This window comes from Gobio gobio, assembly GCF_949357685.1.
Source record: "Gobio gobio genome assembly, chromosome: 18".
NCBI lineage: Eukaryota > Metazoa > Chordata > Actinopteri > Cypriniformes > Gobionidae > Gobio > Gobio gobio.
Window position 1 is genome coordinate 18,964,551 of NC_137111.1, and position 24,496 is coordinate 18,989,046.

A 24,496-nucleotide genomic window follows, 5' to 3' on the forward strand; every position below is an offset into this window, starting at 1 on the left:
GAGGGTTCCACTCTATCCCTAGACTCGCGGCTGCCCGAGACAACATGGCTGTCAGCTCTGGGTCAGACTCGGGCAATGCTGGCGCGCCCGAAGGCGGCAGCACAGCCGAGTCTTCATCCTCAGAGGACTCGAGCCCACCTTGTGATGCGGTGACCGACATCGCATCATCCTCCGGAGCGCCAAACGAAATGCGCGGGGGAGCCGGAGCTGGCCCCGCGATTTCAGCCTGGACACTCGCGGGTTGCGGTACGCTAGAGGGGGGTGTGGCCCGAGGCATGAGCGTCGGGGCTTTGTTCCACACCGTAACCCTCAGGTCACCCTGACCACCAGCCGAAGTACCGGCCACGGGGGGCGCGGTAGATCGGGGTGTGGTTGAGGGGACTCTCACTTCTGTACGAAGGTCTTTGAGTCTAGACCGCAGCACCGTGATGGTCATGTTCCCGCAGTGGGAACATGACTCATCCACGAACGCTGCTTGAGCATGCTGAACGCCCAAGCATACCAAGCAGAGATCGTGCCCATCGAAGGAAGTCAACGACCGGCCACACCCAGAAGTACACGGGCGAGACATCCTGAAAAGGACGTGGCACGTGTAAGCTCTTTTAGAGAGGAAGCTTCGCAGAGACGCCGAAGCGCCCAGGGATCACACACCAGCTGTCAGACGGACCACTGCGCAGATCAGCAGGCAGGCAGTATGCGATCACTGGAACGCGCCGTAGATCCAACGCCTCTGGAAAGCTGCTCGTCTCGAAGGCTGACAAAGACTCAGTTGAAGGCTTGAAGGAGTGAAGAGGTACTCTTGGCTCCAAAGCAGAAACATAATGCGATGTTGGCACCGTACTTCCTTATATACCCACGCGGTGGGGCGGAGTTACGTATGCAAATTCCGCATTGCCCATGGCATTGGCACGCCATTTGGCGCTGTTAAACACCTCGAAGGTAATTGGCTTCTACGCGAAACCCCCATTCGTCAGTCACTGACGTACGTCGGAGTGACTGAACGAAAGGGAATAACTGTTTTCAAGAAACATTTCGTATTAGTATCTACTGTATGTTGAAAACAGTTGTGCCGCTTAATATTGTTGGATTGTGGATTTTTTGATATTTTTTTTCTTTCTAAAAAAAATACAAATAAATACTGATACCAAATTTTTGAACCGTAGTGTATATGATTAGATTTTTTATTTTTGACTCAACTATTACTTTAAGAAGTATGTTTAACCCATGAAGCATCAAATTAACCTGTCAAACTGATATACAGTATTTTCCCCTGACACTCTCAATCATCTTAAACATCACTGATGTGTTTCAGACTCACCCTCCACATGGCTTCCCTCATACTTCCCTCACAGGTTTTCCATATCTTATTCCCTCTGATATCAATCTGGAAAGATCTCACGCACAGACAACACCACATTCAGTGTTATAACAGGAAACAGTCAGTCACTTAATGTTTTTTCCTGCTCTCTTAACTGAGATTGTGATTCTAATTATGTTCAACAGCTATTGATTTTATCTTGCTGGAACTGAGGCTCTGGAGATTTCTTCAGACATATATAGAAACATCTATAAATGATCTTAGAGGTATATATTACATACAGATATGGCTTGTTTATTCAATACAATCTCTGTGGACTCAGAATTACACTTTTTTTCACCACATCTCATTATGTTTTGTGTTTATTATGTGGCGGAAATGATGCAGAACCTTATTTCACCAAGTACAATCTTCATCTACATGTTATTCACCTATAATTTTCTTCTGATTTTAGGGATAACTTGTGGGTGGGGTTAGGTTTAGGAGTAGGGATATGGTTAGCATTACATTTATATTAAATGTCTCCTCATTAAATTTACTTTTTAACAAAATATGTTGACTGCAGGAACGCATCTAACTCTGCAAAATCAGGATGTGCAGAAATTATGTTGATCAAAATAACAATTGCATGCATACACACATATTTTGCAATTATTACTAATATTAGTTTTTATTTATTTATTACTTTTTTAGCTGTTGTATCTTTAGACAGATCTAGTATTTTTAGTTTGTTTTATTTTTTTTTCCTGTTATGTAGATCTACAAAGGCAAAGTCTTTACAAGTACCTCACATGCAACCTGCTAAAATATCCCCTGGGGTTCACATTCCCCTGCCTGGGAATCACTGATCTTAAGGATGCTCTAAAGGAGTGTTCGGTGTGCTCATTCCAGTAACTGACTTTGTTGTGTTTATAAGAGCTGATAAGCTGGATTGTTGCTTTGAAAGGCAGGTCAGTGAACTGGGACAGTTTTTTTTTCTTTTCTTTTTTCGCCTGATTTACTTAAAGCTGACCTGTTTCCTGCTGGACTGGATCAGGACCTGACTCAGAGCGGGGGGTTGGGAGAATGCCAAGGGCCCTGTCTGTGCTAGAATTGATAGTGGCCCAATAATCCACAGTCCAGTCTCCAGAGACGAGAAGGACAGTTCAAGCCACTGGCAGCTGCTCGCAGCATACACAATGTGGCTGTAATCATACTGTGCTCGTCTGTGCCCGTTTTTACTGACATATGAATATTCAAAACATCTTCTGGCTGTTAGATTCTGTAATCCAAAGTACATCTGATCAGCCAGAGAGCACTGGCTGAATATTTTATGTGTTTGTTTTCTTGATGTCCATCGAAAATTGTTTTGGAACGTAACGTTATATTTTAGCACTTCTAAATTGCAAAAAGACTAAATCTAAATGTATATGTGAGAAATAACTGGAGCAATAACTTTGTTAAAGTAATTCTGTTGGACATTTTTATTAATTTAATGTCTGATCTTTTATTACTTAGTAATGGAATACTATGGCTGACTGGAGACTATGGCTGAGCAATATATCTAAACCAATTTAATGTAAAGAACCCCTTTGAAAATGTATATATTATGTATAAATGTCTCATTTATTCAGTTGTTTGTTTTTAGTTTCATTTTCATGGACTTTTAGGCAGAGGTGGAAAGAGTACTGAACAAGTACTGTTACATTTCTGAAATAATATTTAATTACAAGTAAAAGTACTGGTGTCAAAAAAGTACTTAAAGGTGCACTATGTAACTTTTCCGTCCACTAGAGGTTGCCTGTTCAAAACAAAGGCGTAGTTTGATGACGCCACGTTTGAGCGCAGAATCTTGGGACGTGGTCTTCACCTCCCAGCCGGTGGAAAAGAATAAGGATAGGACTCGGGCAGAAATCATGTTCATGGATGCGATTATTAACGTTACTGTAGTATGAAGCAGAGCAGGACCGAGTATTGTGGAGCTGAGCAAGGCCGCTGGAGCGATTGTTAATGAGAAGAGCGACGGGACCTTTATTATGACACAGTCTCTGGCGGGATTTTATTATGACACAGTCTCCGGCGTGACTTTTAATTTATCACACATTCACCGGCGCCACTTCCGATTTTCCGGTCATGAGTATGAGGTAACGCAGCTCTGTTTATCATATTAGATACATCTGAGTGTGTTGAAATTATGTTATGACACTTGTTCACACTGCAGTGAGAGTAAAGCGTTTCTGCAGAATAAAACCGGAAACCGAGGGTAATGCAGATATGACGCAATCGACAGGCGACTTCCTCACACGTCCCGGTTCCTTGGTTGAAATAGCAATTTTCTCACAATTTACAAATAGTTGGAAACATTTGGGATATTGTAAGTACTCAACTGAACAAAATATATAACACTGGCCTAGTGGTTTTTGGATATTTTACTCAAAGAATTTTGCATAGTGCACCTTTAAGTAAAAGTACTAAGTACTCTTCTCAAAAACTACTCAGAGTACTAATTACTAGTTACTTTTTAGCCTGCAATATTTAATGAATTACCAATATATATTTAATCAAATCATAGATATATGTAGAAAATAGCTACTTTCAACAAAACACACTTTTATCTTATTGACATGAATTAGTGGTCATGATACTGAAATGTCTAACTTCAATATGATACTGTCACAGGGTGTTTTGGTGATGGTTCATGTTCATTGTTCTTGGTTCTGTTTTCAGTTTATGTTCATGGTTATGTTTGAGTTTGTCATGTTCACAGTCTTGTCGTGCACTTCCTGGTCTTGTCATGTGACTCCCATGCCCTCATGTGATCTTGTGTCTTGTCCTGTCATTGGTTCATTGTCTCATCACTGTTCTCAGGTGTCACTTGTCTTGTCATTAGTGTGTGTGTATTTAAGCCCTCATGTTTGCCATGTGTCTTTGTCAAGTATTGAATGTTGTAATCCGCTGTCGGTGAGTTTTTGTTATAGTTCATGCCAAGTCCTTGTTTTGATTTATGTTAAGATTTATGTTTCATTTGGAATAAACTGCACTTGGGTCCTTCAACTTGCCTCCAGTGGATAGATCGTTACAGAATACTTGACCCCTCAACTATGGACCCAGCAGTTGCTCTGCTACGTTTACGCCAGGGGAATCGTCCCCTGGAAAATTATGTTCAGAACTTTTGTGAACTATGCAGTGAGGTAAACTTTAATGACGTGGCCCTCAAGGACATTTTTAGGTTTGGGCTTAGCGACCCTATCCGCTCACAGATGCCAGGGGGGAAGATCCATTTTTCCCTGGCCCAATATATTGACTTTGCTCTTCTGCTGGCTGGGTCTTCTTTTACGGTGGGGACTGTGGAGGAGGGGCCCCACAACCCCACAGTACCCACCACAACCCAGTCAGAGTCATCCGCTCCAGCCCACGTCCAGGCTCCAGCCCACGTCCAGGCTCCAGCCCAAGTCCAGGCTCCAGCCCAAGTCCAGGCTCCAGCCCAAGTCCAGGCTCCAGCCCAAGTCCAGGCTCCAGCCCACGTCCAGGCTCCAGCCCACGGCCGCGTCCAGGCTCCAGCCCACGGCCGCGTCCAGGCTCCAGCCCACGGCCACGTCCAGGCTCCAGCCCACGGCCACGTCCAGGCTCCTGCCCACGGCCCCGTCCAGGCTCCAGCCCACGTCCAGGCTCCAGCCCACGGCCCCGTCCAGGCTCCAGCCCACGGCCCCGTCCAGGCTCCTGCCCACGGCCCCGTCCAGGCTCCAGCCCACGAGCCCGCTGTCCCGCCCAAGAAAATTTTGGGGCATTTTATCACATTACTTTATTAACAAGTAAATTCCAACACAGGATATTTGGGTGAAAATACCTTATTTTCAATAAGGAAAAACTCTGAATACATTCAATAAGTCTTCTGCATAACAGGATGTCTTGTTGTGGTGAAGAAAACACGGCACGGCAAGCTAAAAACCTGCAAATAAAAATAAAAACTAACATTAATGACGAAGTTCCCTTTCGTTCAGTCACTACGACGTAACGTTAGTGACTAACGAATGGGGGTTTCGCTTAGAAGCCTATCAACTTCGAGTTTAGAGAAAACGCCCAATGGCGTGCCAATGCCAAGGGGCATGCGGAATTTGCATACGTAACTCCGCCTCACTGCGTGAGTATATAAGGAAGTACGAGGCAATATCGCATTATGTTCTGCTTTCGGAGCCAAGAGAACCTACCTCTTCACTCCTACAGCCTTCTGAGACTCTGTCAGCTTTTTCGAGACGAGCAGCTTCCAGTCGGTGTTGGTGTAACGGCGCGTTCCAGTGATCGCATACTTCCTGCCTGCTGATCTGCGCAGTGGTCCGTTTGACAGCTGGTGTGTGTTTCCCTGGGCGCTTCGGCATCGACTGCGAGGCTTTCCTCTCACAAAAAGAGCTTGCGCGTGGCACGTCTTTTTCAAGACGGCTCGCCCGTGCACTTCCGGGTGCGATCGATTTTCCGCTGCTGTCTATGGACGCATTCACTGCTCGAGCGTGTTTGGGCTTCAGCACGTTCGGGCAGTGTTTGCGGATGTGTCACGCTTTCCATTGCGGGGGCGTGACCATCGCGATGTCGCGGTCGAGGAGAGAGAGTCCCCTCTGCCACACCCCAATCTACCGTCCGCGAGTGAGATGGTACTTTGGCTGGTGGCCAGGGTGACCTGAGGGCAGTGCTGTGGTATTAAGAACCCCGACGTTCATTCCTCGGGCCACGCCCCCCTCTTATACATCGCTCCCGCGAGTGAATCTACGGCCCGTCTCTGACGCCCCGTTCGTTCAGTTCACGCTCCGGATAGCAGGGAGATATCGATCGCCGCATCCCAAGGTGGGCTGGAGTCCTTTGGGGATGACGATTAGGTTGTGCTCCACCTCCGGGTGTGTCAGCACTGCCTGATCTGACCTAAAGTTGACAGCCATGTTATCTCGGGCAGCCGTGAGTCACGCGCTGGTGTGGAACTCCGCCCAGTCGCGGGTGCTCGTGGTTGCGCGATTGGTTTTTGGGGGCGGCACCCGACAGCTGTTGGGCCCCGCCCCCAATGCCTTTCGCTCCCGGGGTGCATGAGGAGATCACGCGGTCCCGGAAGTCCCCGTGCTTCCCGGAAGTCCCCGTGCTTCCCGCGACCGTTTGGTGGCCTCCTCCGCCTTCTCTGCCCTTGATGGGGCCGCGGCCTAGGGTACACTGGGGCCCCCTCCCCCCCACTGTTAAACTCTCTGTTGCGCACTACGGTGTCCACAGAGGGCTTTGACGTGGCGTGGCGTGGTGTGGCTGTCCTAAGCACCCTCCCAAAGCCTGTGGGCTCGTCTACTTCGGTGGCGTGGTCCCGCAGAGCTACGGGCAGGCCGCCGCCCCTTTGCACATGCACAAGGGTGGAGCCGACCCAGGGCTCTTCATTGAGCTGCGTGCCGCAACTGACCCCGCCCCCGGGCGGTGAAGGTGGCCGCACGCTCCCTGGGTCGGGCGATGTCCACAGCTGTGGTCCGGGAGAACACCTTGCCTTACCTGGTGATGTGGAGGACGTTGAGTGGGCCCGCCCCCTCAACTCACCCATATCCCAGGCTGGCCTCTTCGGCGGCGCGGCTGATAACTGCGCCCAACAGTTCTCGGCCGCCCCAGAGCAGTCTGAGGCTGTAACACGTACTGCCCCGGCGGCCAGCTGCTGCACCAGCCGCCGGCTCAGTCGCCTCAGTCCGCTCGCCACCGAGGGCGCCCTCCCTCTTCCCGCCCGGCCCCAGCAGCAGCCTTCACCTGGGCCGCGCCGTGGAGGTGGTTGAGGATGTCACCCAGTCCGCTCCCCAGACTGGTTAAACGCCAGGCTGGAGGTGGACAACTCAGAGATGGGTTCCAGTTCTTCCCAGGGGATGGTAGCAGGGCCTCTCCTTCCCCCGGTGGAGGGCCGGGGGAAAATCCTTGGGAAATCGCTTGGGAAAGAACTCATGTTCCTGTCTCTGAGGACCCAGAGACCGGTGATGACAGTGCGCGCCACCCTCGGGTCTCGCCACTCGCATCCCTCTCTGTCGCCAGCCCCCTGGCAGAGCAGACCACAGTGGAACGTGCGTCCTTCCCTGGTCTCGTCTGTCAGGACGCAGCCGTTAACCGTGGCCCGACCGGGATGCCCAACAGCCTCCCCTGTCCGGGCCGGTAACGCTGCCTCGCTGCCCCACCCAGGGTACGTCTGCCGTCCATATGACCCCGTTGGTGCAGTCTCTGGAAGCTTGGCTTCAGCTTCCGGGGCTGTCCCGCTGGGTTGCCCGGACCGTCAGGCTCGGCTACGCGATTCAGTTCGCGCAGGCTCCTCCCCGTTACAGGGGAGTCCGCTATACCGTGACCGGGGCCCATGCCCCCGTCATGCGTGCGGAGATTGCCACTCTACTGGCGAAGGGTGCGATCGAGCCTGTCCCTCCAGCCGAAATGAGGTCGGGGTTCTACAGCCCCTACTTCATTGTACCCAAGAAAACCGGTGGGTTACGACCAATCCTGGACCTTCGCATCTTGAACCGATTCCTTCACCGGCTTCCGTTCAAGATGTTGACTGCGAAACGCCTTTTCCAATGCGTTCGTCCTCACGATTGGTTGCAGCGATCGACCTGAAGGACGCCTACTTCCATGTCTCCATCCTTCCTCGACACAGACCGTTCCTACGCCCTTCCAGCCCTTGCGCCCCTTCGGCAGCACAGGGTTCGCATCCTGAACTACCTCGACGACTGGCTCATACTGGGCCACTCTCGAGAGCAGGTTTGCGGACACAGAGATCTGGTTCTCCACCACTTAGCCTGTCTGGGCCTTCGGGTCAACTGGGAAAAGAGCAAACTTTGCCACGTGCAGAGGATCTCTTTTCTCGGTATGGAGATCGACTCGGTCGCCATGTACGCGCAGCTTTCGAGCGAGCGCGCGCAGTCTCTGCTGACTTGCCTCCGTCAAATCGAGAGCAAGAGTGCGGTTCCACTGAAACTATTTCAGAGGCTCCTGGGGCATATGGCATCTGCAGCCGCGGTAACGCCGCTCGGATTGCTTCATATGAGACCGCTTCAGCACTGGCTTCGCGATCGAGTCCCGAGATGGGCATGGCAGTCTGGCACGCTCCGGATCCAAGTGACTCGGGCCTGCTTACAGACGCTCACCCCGTGGTCGAACCTCAGTTTTCTTCGGGCCGGTGTGCCCTTAGAACGAGTTTCCAGGCATGTTGTCGTATCGATGGATGCCTCTGCCACGGGCTGGGGTGCCATGTGCAATGGACAAGCAGCCGCGGGCTGCTGGACAGGACCCCAGCACCTCCTGCATGTCAATTGCCTCGAGTTGCTGGCAGTACGGTTTGCCCTGCACCGCTTCCGAGCGCTGCTGAGGGACCAACATGTGCTTGTCCGGACAGACAACACGGCCGTAGTAGCGTACATCGACCACCAGGGCGGTCTACGCTCCCGCCGTATGTCTCAACTCGCCCGCCATCTCATTCTATGGAGTCAGAAGCGCCTGAGGTCCCTTCTTGCTGTCCATATTCCGGGAGTCCTGAACCACGCAGCCAACGAGCTCTCGCGGTTCAGCCTCTCCCGAGAGAATGGAGACTCCATCCCCAGACGGTTCAGCTGATTTGGGAACAGTTCGGCGACGCACAGGTAGATCTGTTTGCCTCCCACGACTCTTCCCACTGCAGCCTGTACTATTCCCTGACCGAGGGCACGCTCGGCACGGATGCACTGGCGCACAGCTGGCCGCGGGGCCTACGCAAATATGCGTTCCCCCCAGTGAGCCTACTCGCACAGCTCCTGTGCAAGATCAGGGAGGACAAGGAGCAGGTCCTTTTGGTCGCCCCGTACTGGCACGGCCGGACCTGGTTCCCCGAACTCGTACTCCTTGCGACAGCCCCTCCCTGGCCTATTCCTCTGAGACCGGACCTCCTTACTCAGAGACGGGGCACCCTATGGCACCCGCGTCCCGACCTCTGGAACCTCCACGTGTGGCTCCTAGACGGGACGCGGCAGGTTTGAGTGGCCTACCACCTACGGTGGTCGCCACCATCACTTCCGCTAGGGCAGAGTACACTCGGCATGCCTATGCGTTGAAGTGGAACCTCTTCGTCACCTGGTGCTCTTCCCGCCAAGAAGACCCCTGGAAATGCCCGATCGGGTCCGTGCTTGAGTTTCTCCAAGAGGGGCTGGAGCGAAGGCTGTCTCCCTCCACCCTCAAAGTATATGTGGCCGCAATATCTGCCCACCACGATCTCTTGGAGAGCAAAAAGGTAAGTCAGCACGACCTGGTCATCAGGTTCCTGAGGGGAGCCAGGAGACTGAATCCTCCTCGCTCTCCTCTCGTACCCTCTTGGGACCTCGCAGTAGTGTTAACTGCTCTGCTGAGACCTCCCTTTGAGCCTTTGCGGTCGGTTGATATTAAGTTCCTGTCTATGAAGACGGCTCTGCTGACCGCATTGGCCTCAGTTAAGAGGGTCGGGGACCTGCAGGCATTTTCGGTTGACAAAGCGTGCCTGGAATTCGGGCCGGCTAACTCTCACGTGATCCTGAGACCCCGGCCTGGATATGTGCCCAAGGTTCCCACCACTCCGTTTAAGGACCAGGTGGTGAACCTGCAAGCGCTGCCTTTGGAGGAGGCAGACCCAGCCTTGGCATTGCTCTGTCCAGTACGCGCCCTCCGCGCCTACGTAGACATGACGCAGTGTTTCAGGACCTCAGACCAGCTCTTTGTCTGTTATGGTGGAGAGCGGAAGGGAAGTGCTCTCTCAAAGCAAAGGCTGTCTCACTAGATAGTGGACACCATTGCTTTGGCTTACCAGCAGCAAGGTCGACCATGTCCCCTTGGTGTGAAGGCACACTCCACCCGGAGTGTGGCCTCCTCTTGGGCTCTAGCGCATGGCGCCTCGCTAGCAGACATCTGCAGAGCTGCAGGCTGGGCGACACCCAACACATTCGCCAGATTCTACAATCTCCGAGTGGAGCCAGTGTCCGACTATGTACTCGCCCCCCCAAGGGGCCGGTGATGGGCCAGGCTCAGGTGTCTTCGCTTGCTCGCCACTCCACTCCACGGACTGGATACGTGCGATATTTCCTCAGGTGAGCTCCCCGAGAGCCCTGAGCTCCTCCAGCACTGTCGACGCCGACATCAGTTCTGTCTGCCCTTTCGAGCCCAGACCCTCATGTCCGGCCAGGTGCCCCATGTGCATGGTTCCCTCCGGCGACCCCCACTTGTGTATTTCACCGTAAGTCTCCGCAGTGAGCGGATTTCTTCCCTTGGCCTGTCCCCGCCACCCCTAGGGTTAAAAATCCACCTTCGGCTGGTACCCTAGAGATCTTCCATATGCAGCCCTTAGCGGGTCATATGTGTCTCTTAAGTCCTCCCCACGGGTAGGCATCTTGGCATTCCCTCACTGGGATATGCTTCCCAGTGTACCTTGGTATTCCTGTGTTAAGTGGGAGTCCTTCGTCCGTATTAGTCTTACGACAGTGTACTCACACTTACGCAGGGCGCTGGAAGACAGCTGAGTGGCGGGATTATATTGGGACCCCCATTCGTTTGTCACTAACGTTACGTCGTAGTGACTGAACGAAAGGGAATGTCTCGGTTACGGATGTAACCCTCGTTCCCTGAGGAGGGAACGGAGACGTAACATCCCCTTGCCACATCAGCTGTGCTACCTGGAACGCAGGAGTTCAGTCTTGGCTCCTCAAGCAGGTAACATAATGCGATATTGCCTCGTACTTCCTTATATACTCACGCAGTGAGGCGGAGTTACGTATGCAAATTCCGCATGCCCCTTGGCATTGGCACGCCATTGGGCGTTTTCTCTAAACTCGAAGTTGATAGGCTTCTAAGCGAAACCCCCATTCGTTAGTCACTAACGTTACGTCTCCGTTCCCTCCTCAGGGAACGAGGGTTACATCCGTAACCGAGACGCTCCCCTGCATCACATCTGGCAAGAGACAGAACAGAAGTTTCTTCATTATATAATGAGGATGAGACGAATGAATGGACATAAGAAAATCACGAGCTTGACGTGTTTGATATTAAAAGGCAATAACTTAAGCCCAGAAAGAGGCCGACGCCAAACGCACCGTGTTCAACAGTCGCATGCCGCACATATCACACAAATTACTTATATTTCCTTATTACCTATTGTTTTAGACATATAAGTAACTATAACTATTGGCTACAGGCTACCATTAGATAATTATGTGGTAAACGAGAACACACTCATGAAAACAATGAATGCATGAACTCGTGATTCTACAAAATGTCTTTTAAACTTCATACCCGGTCATAAAGCAAAACTCTGGAGAATAATGTCAGTGCTAAATACTCACCAAAGTCTTTGTGAGATGAATATCTATATTCTCTCGGGAATGTGTCTCGGTCTTCAGCACCTGCTGGTTCGGCTCCGCTCGCGCTGCCGCTCCCGTGTCTCCGCGTTTGAAATCTCCACACAAACGGTTTTTTTCAAGCGCATTTTGCGCATGCGTATACCGTTTTTCAGACGGAGGACTTGTTCAGCCAACATGGATTTTTTACTTCGACTTCATAGATTGACTGAGCACAATTAAATATGTTCGGTGAATATACAATTTTAATTTTTAGTGAAGACCTTAAGCTATGATTAGTACAATGCATCTTTTTGCATGGCGATAATTATTTGGAAGTCATTTATTGGGCCAATATGTAATGATCAATTTACACAATTTTTCCCCCCAATTTTTTTTTACAGTGTACAGTAGTTGTAATTTGTTACTTACACCTCTGCTTATAGGCCCTGTCCAAACGAAGACGGGTATTTTCCAAACTGAAGCATTTTCTATGTGGTTTTGCCATTCATCCACATGCAAACACAGTATCAGGTCACTGAAACCAAACCTTTTTGGAAACTCCTGCCAGGGTGAAGATTTTCAGAAACTCCGGTTATCGTGTACCCGGTGAAACCGGAAATTTTGGTTTGTGACGTCGGAGTGCATGCTATTATATCCTTTGTTTGATGTCAGATTGTGCACAGCTATCTCCTTTGTTTATATGAGTAATAATGGTAATAACCTTTCTTTCAGGCTTCTGATTGGCCAACATGGCTTTACGGTTAGGGATATATATCGCCACCTGTTGGTTTGGCATGCACTTGACAGCACTTCATAGCATGTTTTGTGTTTTTATGTGGACAGAGATTTTTTTTTAAAATCGTGCTTGGGTGAACGATTTTTACTAAGTGAACTAAGGAATAAAAACTCTAGCCATGGACTAGGCCTTAGTTGGTTTTCATTCATCACGTGTTTCTTTTTTTTTTTAATTCCCCGCCATTCATCAGTTCCCATGGTCATTAACCATCACAGCTGTTTGTCATTTAGGTTATCACCATGTGTATTTAAGTTCCTCGCCTTTACTCATTGTCCGGTCTCATTTGCCTTAGCCTCTTTATCTACAGTATATTAGCCTACCTGCTGGATTTATTATTAAACTCTGCAATTGAACTTTAACCTCATCTTTGTGCCTTCTTCATCTGTCTGTCTGAACCTGGCTAATAATAATAGCTAGAAGGTGAAAAACTGTGATTCCGTCTCAATCAGCTCCCTAGTTCAGTAGTCAGGGCACTGATCAGGGAGTCTGCCATTTCAAGGGCTGTCTCAATTGCAAAATCCTTCCAGTGCACTGAAACGTTCACTCCCTAAAAAGTCCCACAATGCACCACAAAACCAGGCTGCATCGATGATCACTATATTCCCTTAACGGAAGTTCTGAAGCACAAAACTTAAATCACGTGAGCCAACTCAGTACACATAACGACCGATAAAGACACAAGATATATTTAAAATAGAAATCATTATTTTATTATATTTCAGCATAAACTTACTGTCACATGTCTGTTTGTGTTTGGACTGGCTGTTTGTATTCTGATTGGTTCATGTGCTCCTTTGTTCAGTTTCCCGCCACTCCTTTGTTACCATGGTTACCTTCATTATTAGTTAAGTCTGTTCAGCTGTGTTTGCTCGTTACCTTGTTTGTGTTCCTATATAAGTTCTTCCTTTTCAGTCACTCCTTGGCTGAATCCGAAATCGCCCCCTATACCAGCCATTTGTAGTGGTGTCTGAAACCATAGTGGACCATAGTTATTAAGTGCACTCATTCAATCCTACATTGCACCGCAATAACAAGTGTACAACCGATGTACACACAACGGATGTCCGAATTCACGCACTCGTTTTCATTCACTCCTTCAAGTGAACTGTATTAGTGGACTAACGAAGGAAATAGTAAATGAGGGTTTAGGGGCGATTTCGGATTCAGCCCTTGTCCGTTCACCGCCTTAGTTAGTGTGTGTTGCTGCTTGATAGTCTGTTTGCTAGAAGTACCATTAAACCTGTCATTTTGGATTTATTATCTTTGTCTGTGTCTGCCTTCCTGCAACCACCATGACACATACATCATTAGACAGGTAATGAACATAATCTTGCTAACATTTATAATTTATTTTCGGCTGAAATGTTGCACATATATGGAACAAGCAGATTATTTATCATAATGTACTTTAATTAACTTTACAAGTAATGTCAGAAAGATATCAGCTCTGCTGTTGTTCATAAATACCAGTAATGATGTTGTACAATGAGGACATTGTCAGGTCGCCGGAAATAGAGTAATCAGTGTCCTAATGTGTAGTGAGCCAATGTCCTTTACTGTCCTTACCAGTGTCCGAATTAGTGTACACGATACTGATTCATGAGCTCGGAAGCTAGGGAACTGAAGCAAGACCCACCCTGTAAAAAATGTATATATTTCACCCCATATGTCTTATTGCATCGTGTTCCTTCTTGAGTGTCAGTGAATGTTAGCACCTTTTGTAATAGTTTGAGTTTGAGTCCCTCAATTGTCATAATCATATAGTCAATGCTGGAAAGAATTGAAATATGAAAAAGATGCTGAATTGGAAAATACTTTTCTGATATTTTTTTTCATTTATTCTTCAGATGCGTTAATTTTAACTGTTAATGATTTTACAATGAAACTATGCATATTCTATATGTCCTGTATTTTTGTCTTTTTAGGACAGTGCAGAGAATGAGGTGGACAGAAATAAATGCTGTACGCTCTGTAACATGTTCTTCACATCTGCCATCGTGGCTCAGTCACACTACCAAGGCAAAACGCACGCTAAGAGAGTTCGCTTGGTGCTGGGGGAGTCGCCAAGTTTGCCCACACCCACAGGTAAGATAAGCTAAACTAAATGGACATTTATTCTTGTTTTTTTATTACTTCATGAAAACGTGTTAAAATAATATTTTCTTCATATTTTTCCTTTTGTTGTTCTTTTTTCACTTTTACTGCTATCAGAGTAGAGACACTGTACAGTAGTGTATTAGATACCCAGAGGTGTGCTCAGACAGTTATGAATCAGCGCTGTAGGAACATAGGGACTGGTTCATGCTTGAAGCCCAGAGCGCTGAACTCAGCCTAAAGTTCATTTCTGTCAGGAAGGCTTTGTTTAAGCCCATCGGCCCAGCTGTGTGTGCAGCGCTAATGAAGCTTTACACAAGCTCCAGCATCCTAGAACACTGCACGGATCCACAGACACAAATACATCTAGAAACATAATATTGCTCTGTAGAGTGTTGTAGAGTAGCTGTCTGTTCAATGAGCAGAACTGTGATAAGGATGCAGTAAGGAAACAATCACTAAGTGGATGTTATGGACTCTTATTTTGATATTGTTTTTTTTTTTTCCCATTCTAATATGCTGATTTTGTGCTTAACATTTCTTGGTTTTATCAATGTTGAAAACATGTTATGCTGCTTAATGTTTTTGTGGAAATTTTTTTTCAGGATTCTTTGATGAATTGAAAGCTCATCAAAATAACAGCATTTACTTGAAACAGAAATGTCTTAATGTCTATGATGTTTATAAATGTTTTTACTGTCACTTTTGATTAATTTAATGCATCCCTACATTAAAACAAGTATTAATCTTACTGACCCCAAACTTTTGAACGGTAGTGTGTTTTACAGCCTTTTGGTGATATTCAGGGCCCTATCATGCACCCGGCGCAATGCGACGCCAGGCGCGACCCAAGTGTTTTTTGCTAGTTTCAGCCCGACGCAGTTATTATTATAGTAAATGCATTTGTGCCCATCTGTTCGCCCATGTGCTGGTCTTAAAATGAGGTGTGTTCAGACGCATTGTTGGCGCATTGCAATTTTGAGGCAACTTTTTTTTATTTTTTAAATATTAAAAATAAATTGATTGCAAATTCCACCATGTAAATAGCGAATCCGCCATGGCGCGAGCACAACTGGCTTTTAAAGGGAATGGGAGATGAGACTCTAGATCTGATTGGTTTATTGCACGTTGCGGCCAAAACAAACCCATGACTCATTAAGAGAAAAGGTACAACCCTTTTAGACCATGTGCCTGGCACGCTGACCGTTAGTTCTGTCGTTAAACTAGCAAAAGTGGATTCGGACACAACCTAAGTGCACCTGCACAGACCATGCACTCAGATCGTTAAAATTGGGCCCTCAATGTTTGTCTTGATCATGTTTGTATTTTCTCTGAAAAAAAAACACATCTTTATGGGGAAAAAAATAAGCAATGCTTTTAAAACCTGTCTTATTAAAAAGTAAAAAAAAAAAAAAAAAAGAAAGGAAAGAAAAGAAAAGATCACGCAACTAGTAAAAAATCTAGTCATCAAGCAAAATCACAGCAATAGGCAGAAATGGTCTAAAACAGCATTTGAATGGATTTCAGCTGAAATAATTGCATAAGTTTCATACTTTGGGTTTGGCGTTTAGTACAGATCATTAATCAGAATGTCTGAGGAATATCAATACAGTTCGCTGCCTCAAACACAGAAATACAATTCTGCCAAAACATGATGTTTATGACTCTGATATTTACAATCCTAACAAATGATTTTATCTATGCTGTGTAAATGAATAATTCAGAACTTGTTTACAGATGACTGGACATAATGTGATGTATGGCAGTTAAAATTGCATCTGAGAAAAAAACATCATCATACAGTATAATTAGATTTCTTTTTTTCAGTAAAGTTTTGTAGAGTCAGTGTTTGAAGTGATAAAGATAGGAGGACATGCTCATACATCTGACGCATCATTGATCAGAAGTTAAGTTGTGAAAATGTGCCTTGTCCTTCAAGTGCTGCAGTCATATTGCAGAGAGATCTTGTATCTGTTTTCTTGTTTTAAGTACAAAACTGCCTGAGAATAAAGTCATGCAGAAACTGCCAGAGGCAGCAGTGAATATGTGTGCACTATGACTCAGGGTTAATGTCATGTAAAGGCTAACTGAAAAATTATATTGAGTTTAAATCACAGATCAAAATAAAGAGCAAGCCATTTCACTGAAACATCCATATCAGTCCCTTGATCCATGAACATACCTACCTAACTAACCATCAGCCCACTCAACCACCGACCTACTTGCATAAACATGGCATAACTGAAGGTTGCTTATGGTTGCCAAGCAATGTCATAACATTCAACTGATCACAAGTGTGCTGTGCATATATCAACAAATTTACAATGACTTCAAACGTGGCTCAAATCAAACATATTTAGATTTTTACTCAGGTGACAATGTAAAGCTTTTTGCCATAAAAGAAGGAAATTAAGCGTCTTAGGGGCTGTTTACATGAGACAATTTTCAACTAAAAATGGAAAACTTTAATGCATTTTGGCCTGCGTTTTGGCCTGCGTTTTTGGGGCCTAACAACTGAAAATTTTGAAAGTTTCAAAGTGCAAGGTTTTGAAAACGATACTGTTATTGTCTCTGAAACATGAATTTGTGAAAACGGTGACGTCATGCAGATGTATAGTATGTGTTCAAACTTTTGAAAACCGGTTTCAAAGTGCAAGTTTTTGAAAAATATATCATTAAGCTCAAAGTATACTTCAGTCGTCTGCGTCTGCGCACGTCCGCATGACATAATTTTCGTCATCAGGAGGGTTTGCGGATGTCTGCAAAATTTGAGACCTTGCGAAACAGAGTGTGAGAAAACATGTGTCGAACTCGGTCAACTGCACCCATCTGCGGTTGAAAACTGTGTGGACACAACTGCACGTGAGACCCGTCCGGACGGGCGTGGAAATTAGAAGTATAATGGATTAAAATATCTGGATTAAGATGTCTAAGATTACTGCGCGTTCTTGTGTTCCCTGAAGAGGGCAGATGTATCGATACTCGAAACCACGATCAGTAATGCAGCGATTGGCTGGCGGCAAGACAGCAATGTAATGCCATCATATAATTAAAAAAGCCACCTGGCAAAAAACACATAAAAAAAACGAATAAAAATAAAAAAAACATGAATTTCTGGACCTTTATAAGGAAACAGCCAAACGACCAAACCAACATAAGAGTTATAGTAGATTAAATATGCACTTTTCTTTTTCAACATGATTCCCAATTATTTATATTCATGATGTTATAGTATTTGTACACCCTTTACATTTTTATTTCAATGTTGTAATTAGCAATTCATTTTTGAAGCAGATTTGTTACGTGACAGCATTAATTAAAGTTTCTTAAGGGTCAAGATCAAGTTCTCTGCGTCTCCTGCCCTGCATCAAGCCACTCCAATAATAACTGTCACCACTCAAATTAATGCACGGCTCAGAGTAACTGTACAGCATGTGTGTAAGACTGCAATAACATTATAAAGTAATTATTCTATCAAAAATATCTCTCTCAATCAAGTGGCTCTGCCTAAAGTATTATACACAACAACATAATATTGTTGTAAATATTTTCAAATAATTATTATTATTTAAAAATTTTATTGCCACTGGTTCAGTAAGGACCTCTTGTAATAAAGTAGCAGTGGTTGGGACACATTTTAAGTATCATCTTAAAAAGATGCAATCTAATCCTGTTACATGAAATAAGCCTGCTCGCGAGCAGGTTTAAGTTTACGGACCTGTTGCTATGACAGCAAGTCCAGGATGAGCGTCGAAGAACCAAACAATCCAAGATCATGCCAAATCGTCAACAATCAAATCCAGCTAACCGATTAGCGACGTACGAAGAACGGACCCCTGGCATGCATAATACAGCATTTTTAGTCGTTTTCACAGATCCGTGTGAACTTGGATGGTATTCTTTCGTTCAGATGGAAGCCACTCCATAGTAAAAGTCACATGACAGCCCACCTGGAGTTTGCCAAAAGGCACCTGAAGGAGACTCAGACCATGAGAAACAAAATTCTCTGATCTGATGAAACAAAGATTGAACTCTTTGGCCTGAATGGCAAGCGTCATGTCTGGAAGAAACCAGGCACCGCTCATCACCTAGCCAATACCGTCCCTACAGTGAAACATGGTGGTGGCAGCATCATGCTGTGGGGATGTTTTTCAGCGGCAGGAACTGGGAGACTAGTCAGGATCGAGGGAAAGATGAATGTAGCAATGTACAGAGACATCCTTGATGAATACCTGCTCCAGAGCTCTCTGGACCTCAGACTGGGGCAAAGGTTCATCTTCCAACAAGGACAACGACCCTAAGCACACAGCCAAGATAACAAAGGAGTGGCTATAGGACAACTCTGTGAATGTCCTTGAGTAGCCCAGACTTGAACCCGATTGAACATCTCTGGAGAGATCTGAAAATGGCTGTGTACTACCAACGCTTTTGATAAATGCAGCCTTGGCGAGCATAAGAGACTTCTTTCAAAAAAATGGAATGTAAATAAATATAAAATAATATAATAAATATAAATAGTGCATATTCTTATTAGAGACTTTTATTGATGTGTGTTACACATTTCCATCAGCATGTGCCCTGAACAGATCCACCACTCAATTGGATTTTGCACTGTGAAACAAAATTGATTTGCAATGGACACTCTCAATCACTTGCGCTTTAGTCACTGGATATTTGCCAGTTTGAAAAGTCATCAGTGTGGGCGGTAATAAACACTAAACATGGGCTAAAATTGCTGATGTTTTCTGTGTCAGACAAATTTGTTTGAACATGTTTTCAGTGTCTCTGCCCATATTTGATTACGTTCCCTTTAAAGTGATCTTAACCACATCACAAATGTCTACTTCTGGCATCAAGACAAACATGTGGCATGTGTTTCTATCTTTAGCCTGTCAATGAATATTGAATTTCATTTCCTGTCATAAGGGGGAAATAATTTCAATTAAGCAGGGTAGTGTTTCTTACAGACTAATTCCACTAATGTGTCTGGTTCTCCATACAGTAGATATAATAACACACACTCAATGGTGTGAGTGAGAATGTGATCATCATAGTTCACTGTCGGTGTTAGCTAGAAATCAGAATTCTGTGTGTTATTCGTTCTCTTTTGTCTCATTTCTTTAGTCTTTTGTGACAAAGATGAATTTCAGATGGAGATCACACAGTAGCCGGCTTTATAAAGTATTAGTGAAGCAATATGAAAGGACTTTTCCACAGATTTAAAGAGAAAGTGGTAGAACGGGGGTTTCAGGAGAGATTAGACTCAAAAGTAACCTTCATGAAAATCCAGAGTGCTGCTCGCTCGGGAAAAATCATCAGACGAGGATCGGTGCTGACAGTCGGAGCGGATGTGATGGAGTTGCCCTTGAGATTTTTACCTGCCCAACCCCCGTCTTTTTCTGCTCTTCTTGTCACTCCAGCTGTAAAACCATCTTTGCTTTGGGGTTCATCTACAACATCGGCCTCTGAACTTAATGCTGTGCTCTGTAGGAATAAATGCATAGATGTGTGTGTTAGGGATATGCTAAATTATATGGAATCCCTGCATATGGTGAATGTGATTTCAGCTAGTTGATCCTGGAACAGCATTCAAATCAATCAATCAGATTTAAAGGACAAGTTTACAGTTTATATCAAGTTTAGGTTTACAACCAGGGTTGGTGCTTCTACACATGTTCACCTGTCATGTTGTAGCTCCCTGGCTTAAGAAAGGTTTGACTCTTCGACTGATGATTCCCACACTTTATTGAATATCCGTCACAGATGCGATCACCATTGGACGCCATGGGCCCTATCTTGCACCCAGCGCAATTAACTTTGTACACCGACGCATGTGTCATTCCTATTTTGCACCCGCGCAAAGCGCGCTTTTCCCTCCACAGAAGCACGTCGCTAAACTAGTGAATGAACTTGCGCTCCCTGGGCGGTTCAGCGCAAAAAAGGAGGCGTGTTCCGGCGCAAACAATCCCTGGTGCTATTTTGCTGTTCCATTAAACAATTGCGCCACTGACCAGAAAAAAGCTAGTCTAAAGTCAGTGGCGCGTTGCGCGTTGTTCATTATGCTATTTTAAGGGCGCATGCTTGACCATAATGTATAGCGTGCACAACGCGCATACACTTTGCTCATGTAATCTACACAGATGCAACAGTTATTTTTGCAAATCATAAATTGTTACACTAAAAAATATTAACACATGAGATGACGGAAATCATTGTGGTGTGCCACGAAGATGTGAAAAAATAGGCATAAATCTAGCGTACAAATTATTCAGGCTAATTGTAGTCTAATAATTAAGGAGACCTGTTTGCCCAATAGTGGCAACTTCTGGCAAGACATATATGTATATAAGGACATCTAACAAATTGGTTTGTCCGTCAAGAACCAGGAAAAAAAATCGGTGAGGGTGGACGCAGCGATGTCCTCTGCTGGCGTCAGGTCCTGAGTAGAGGCAGATCCACCTCCCGTTACACGGCGTGCCCGATTGATGCTTGGACTTTCCCCGTCTTCTGATGTCATTGTAGCGCTTGCGGCACTGGTGCGACGTCCTGGGGATGCCAGCTGATGAAACAATTGTGGCTATTTCCTCCCACGCCTGTTTAACCGACGCTATTTTTGGTGGGTTTCTCCCATCCCCATACAACACAACTTCTCTGTCTTTCACTGCTCTTACAAGAACATCAGTCTCCTCGGCTGTGAACCGCTCCTGGCGTGCGCCTGGTAAATACGCCATAATAATAGCAATCCATAATGGAACTTGCGCACCTGCTTTTACAGGGAATGTTGGATGACGCTCTGATTGGTTTATTCACGTTACGCCCAAACCACACCTATGAATAATGAAGCTACTTCAGACCAACCCATTTTAGATTTGCGCCGGGCGCAAGAGCCATTTATCCCGCCGGGAAAATAGCAACAGCGCCGAGACCCGCCCACAAAGTTACTTGCGCTTCGCGCTTTGACACTTGCGTTTCAGATCGTTAAAATAGGGCCCCATAAGTATCACCATGAAACATCGGGAATCAACGTAAGAGCTTTGTACAAAAAGAAAACAAAACACCAAAGTAAATAAACCGTCTCAGGTTACGTATGTAACCTCTGTTCCCTGAGAACAGGGAACGTGATGCTGCGTCAGAAAGACGCTGGAGGCGTTCCCTGTAGCGTCTTTCTGACGCAGCGCGAGTTCCCTTTCGAAAGGGAACTTGAAACAAACATACATCAAAACAAAATAAATAAACTTATCAATGATTTAAACGTACCCAAACATACTATGAAATTACAACAAACAAATAATCTTAATACAAAGAAAACAATCAAAACGGCCTACAAATAACCGATAACAGGATTTAAACCAGGAGCTAAATCCTTTTAAACTCCTTGCCAACCGTAAACCTTGAATGCCACGACCATGTGTGTCTAGGCCTCGTTCCATACTGAAATGCTTGGAGAACACTCGCAATATACTAGGCTTGCTACGATAGTCGGTGTTGCCGGTGTTACCGGTGTCCAGACTCAACACCGGTTACATCACTTGCCCACCGTGGCACCGCCCACCGTCTTTTTGATTTTTTTTTTATAGTAATAAAATAATTTAGTTCAGTTAGAGAACAGACAATACAAATAAAAACTGAACGTATCTGCTTAATAAAGCAGGATCCGACCGTGAGTCTCGGAGGCGGCAGGAGTCATTCATCAGATTTAAGAGTGAGGAGCTGACTGAGATGATCGCGGAAGATTTGGTTTCAAAGCGAAACGTAAAAGCGCCTATTTAAGGGAGTTTGTCATTTGTTTTGTTGTTGTGTTTTTCATTAAAAATAATAGGCTAATGAACCCACAATTGAAGCAACCCGCAGCCGAATTGGCGCTAATTAAAAACCGAAAGTAAAATGTGCATGGCCGCACAGAGCGCGCATTGTTTACTTTCGCCTAGCTCCGCAGTGCGAGCCTCCGCGCTACGCTGACTGCGCGCATTTATTTTTGCCGCGCGCACCCTCGCGCTCGTGCGGGCGCGTCGAGTATAAACGAGGCTTTACGGGCGAACTAACAGGTGCATTCATGGCGTGCATCTCAATCATAGACTGATCAATGCTTGATCAGTGCCCTGACTACTGATTCTGAACTAGGGAAATGATTGAGACGCGCCCATGGCCTCACAGAGCGCGCATTTACAGACAAGCTGTCATTCACGGTGTGCGCGCACTGGCGCGTTTTCAGTTCAGAACGGTCGTGTGCATGTTACTTTCGGTTAGATAGAATTAGTGATTTAAAAGCCTCCGCCGGTGATACCGGTATTACCGGTGTTGTCACACATCAATTAACCGGTGGGAAAATGTCCTCACCGTCACATCCCTACAATATACCCGCTCATGTGAATGTACGTCAAAATAAAACACCTCCGTTACCATAACACAAATGAAAACAAAAATCTAGAAAATAAATACCATACAAAAATACCAAAAATGAACAATAAATAAATTGTTTAAGGGATATGAAAATTAAAATAATAAAGCAGACAATATTAAACAAACTCATTAACACATGTACTCTGAATTTAGGCATAACTTATGTGGTGGGTTATAGGTTTAGGAAATTTTCAGACAGGAATTTTGTTCCAGGATCAACAAAATATATAGATCGATCCAGGAACATCACGTTGAAAATCACTGACCATAAAGGCACAGATTTACGATTAAAATGTGACGAGATTTCTCGTCGAGTGAAAAGCTGTCTCGTGATATCGCCATGACGGAGCGTGAGGGTGAAAATAGCATAGAATATGCCACCGCTACGTTTACATTACTTCATCCACTGTTGTTTTGCTTTTTCTATAGAAATAAAAGCCATTTAGGGCCTTGTATGGCTGACACCGCCGTCGGTGTATGAATGGGTGAATGTGAGGCAATGTGTAAAGCGCTTTGGATGGCCATGGGTCTGTTGAAAGCGCTATATAAATGCAGTCCATTTACCATTACCATTTATTGCTATGTTCAATTGTGGAAAGGAGTTGAATTAGTCACACAGCCTCAGTCAGAAGTTCTGGAAGCTCATAATTCATGTTCAGTAAGGTCTAAAGAGGCTCATGTGAAATCATACAGGGGAGAAGCCAGTCAGTTGAGTTTGTGGCTTGACATTCATTACAAGATGATTAGTTAAAACATTTCAAAATACACTTGCAGACTATTTTTCCAGTAATGAATTTTGTCATTGAGGATTTCTTTAAAATACTGTGCATAAATCTCATCTCGTTCTCGTGAACCGAATCTCATGTCTCGTCTCGTGAGCTAAGTGTCTTGTCACACCCCTAATGTTTATAAAGCATGAATTCTTGAATTCAAAAGAAGCACAAGAGAATGAAACAAAACAAATCACATTTTCTTTAAAACACTCAGTTATTTAGAAACAAATTGGTGAATGCTGTGAATTTGTTATAAAAGCAGTGCCTTGATGGCTGTATCGGAAGTGCTTTAAAGCGGATTAATTTAAAGACGCAACTTCTCAGAGAGGATTGTTACATGCTGACAGATCAACAGTAGCACACTGTCAGCATGTTATAAAAATCCTGCTTGAGAAGTCTCTAAATTCTTTATTTTACTACTGCTAAAAAAGAAAATAATATAGAAAAACTCACTATTCGACTAGTCAACCGTCCTGACCAAGCACTAATGTCTGTATGTATGTTTTGTCATGCTGGTTTTAAGTGATCCATGCACAGTGATTTAAATCATCTTTGCTCATCCGAGTGACAAGTGGGTGGTGAGAACAGAGAGGTGTAGTTTCTACAGTATGACAAATCAGCTAAATTAAATGAAAAACTTCCTAGCAACCAGTGTCCAATTTGAGATTCCATGTAACGAGACCCTAATATGTGTATGTTTTATATATATGCATTTTATATACACACACATGGTCAGAGCTTGTGCCCCATCCCCATTTATTTTCAAATAAATTATATACTAAACCCAAAAATAGATACACATAGTACATATTAATGCAGG

At 45.3% G+C, this 24,496-nt stretch overlaps 1 protein-coding gene across 1 annotated transcript in view; it reads left to right on the forward strand.

The window, feature by feature from the left end:
- The window catches only part of LOC307142079 (zinc finger matrin-type protein 4), a gene marked incomplete at its 5' end in the record, with an annotated part of 217,736 nt that overhangs the window by 112,572 nt on the left and 80,668 nt on the right, over positions 1-24,496 (forward strand). The window contains 1 exon segment of the mRNA XM_079842605.1: positions 14,335-14,494. Coding sequence (XP_079698731.1) covers positions 14,335-14,494 — 160 coding nt within the window.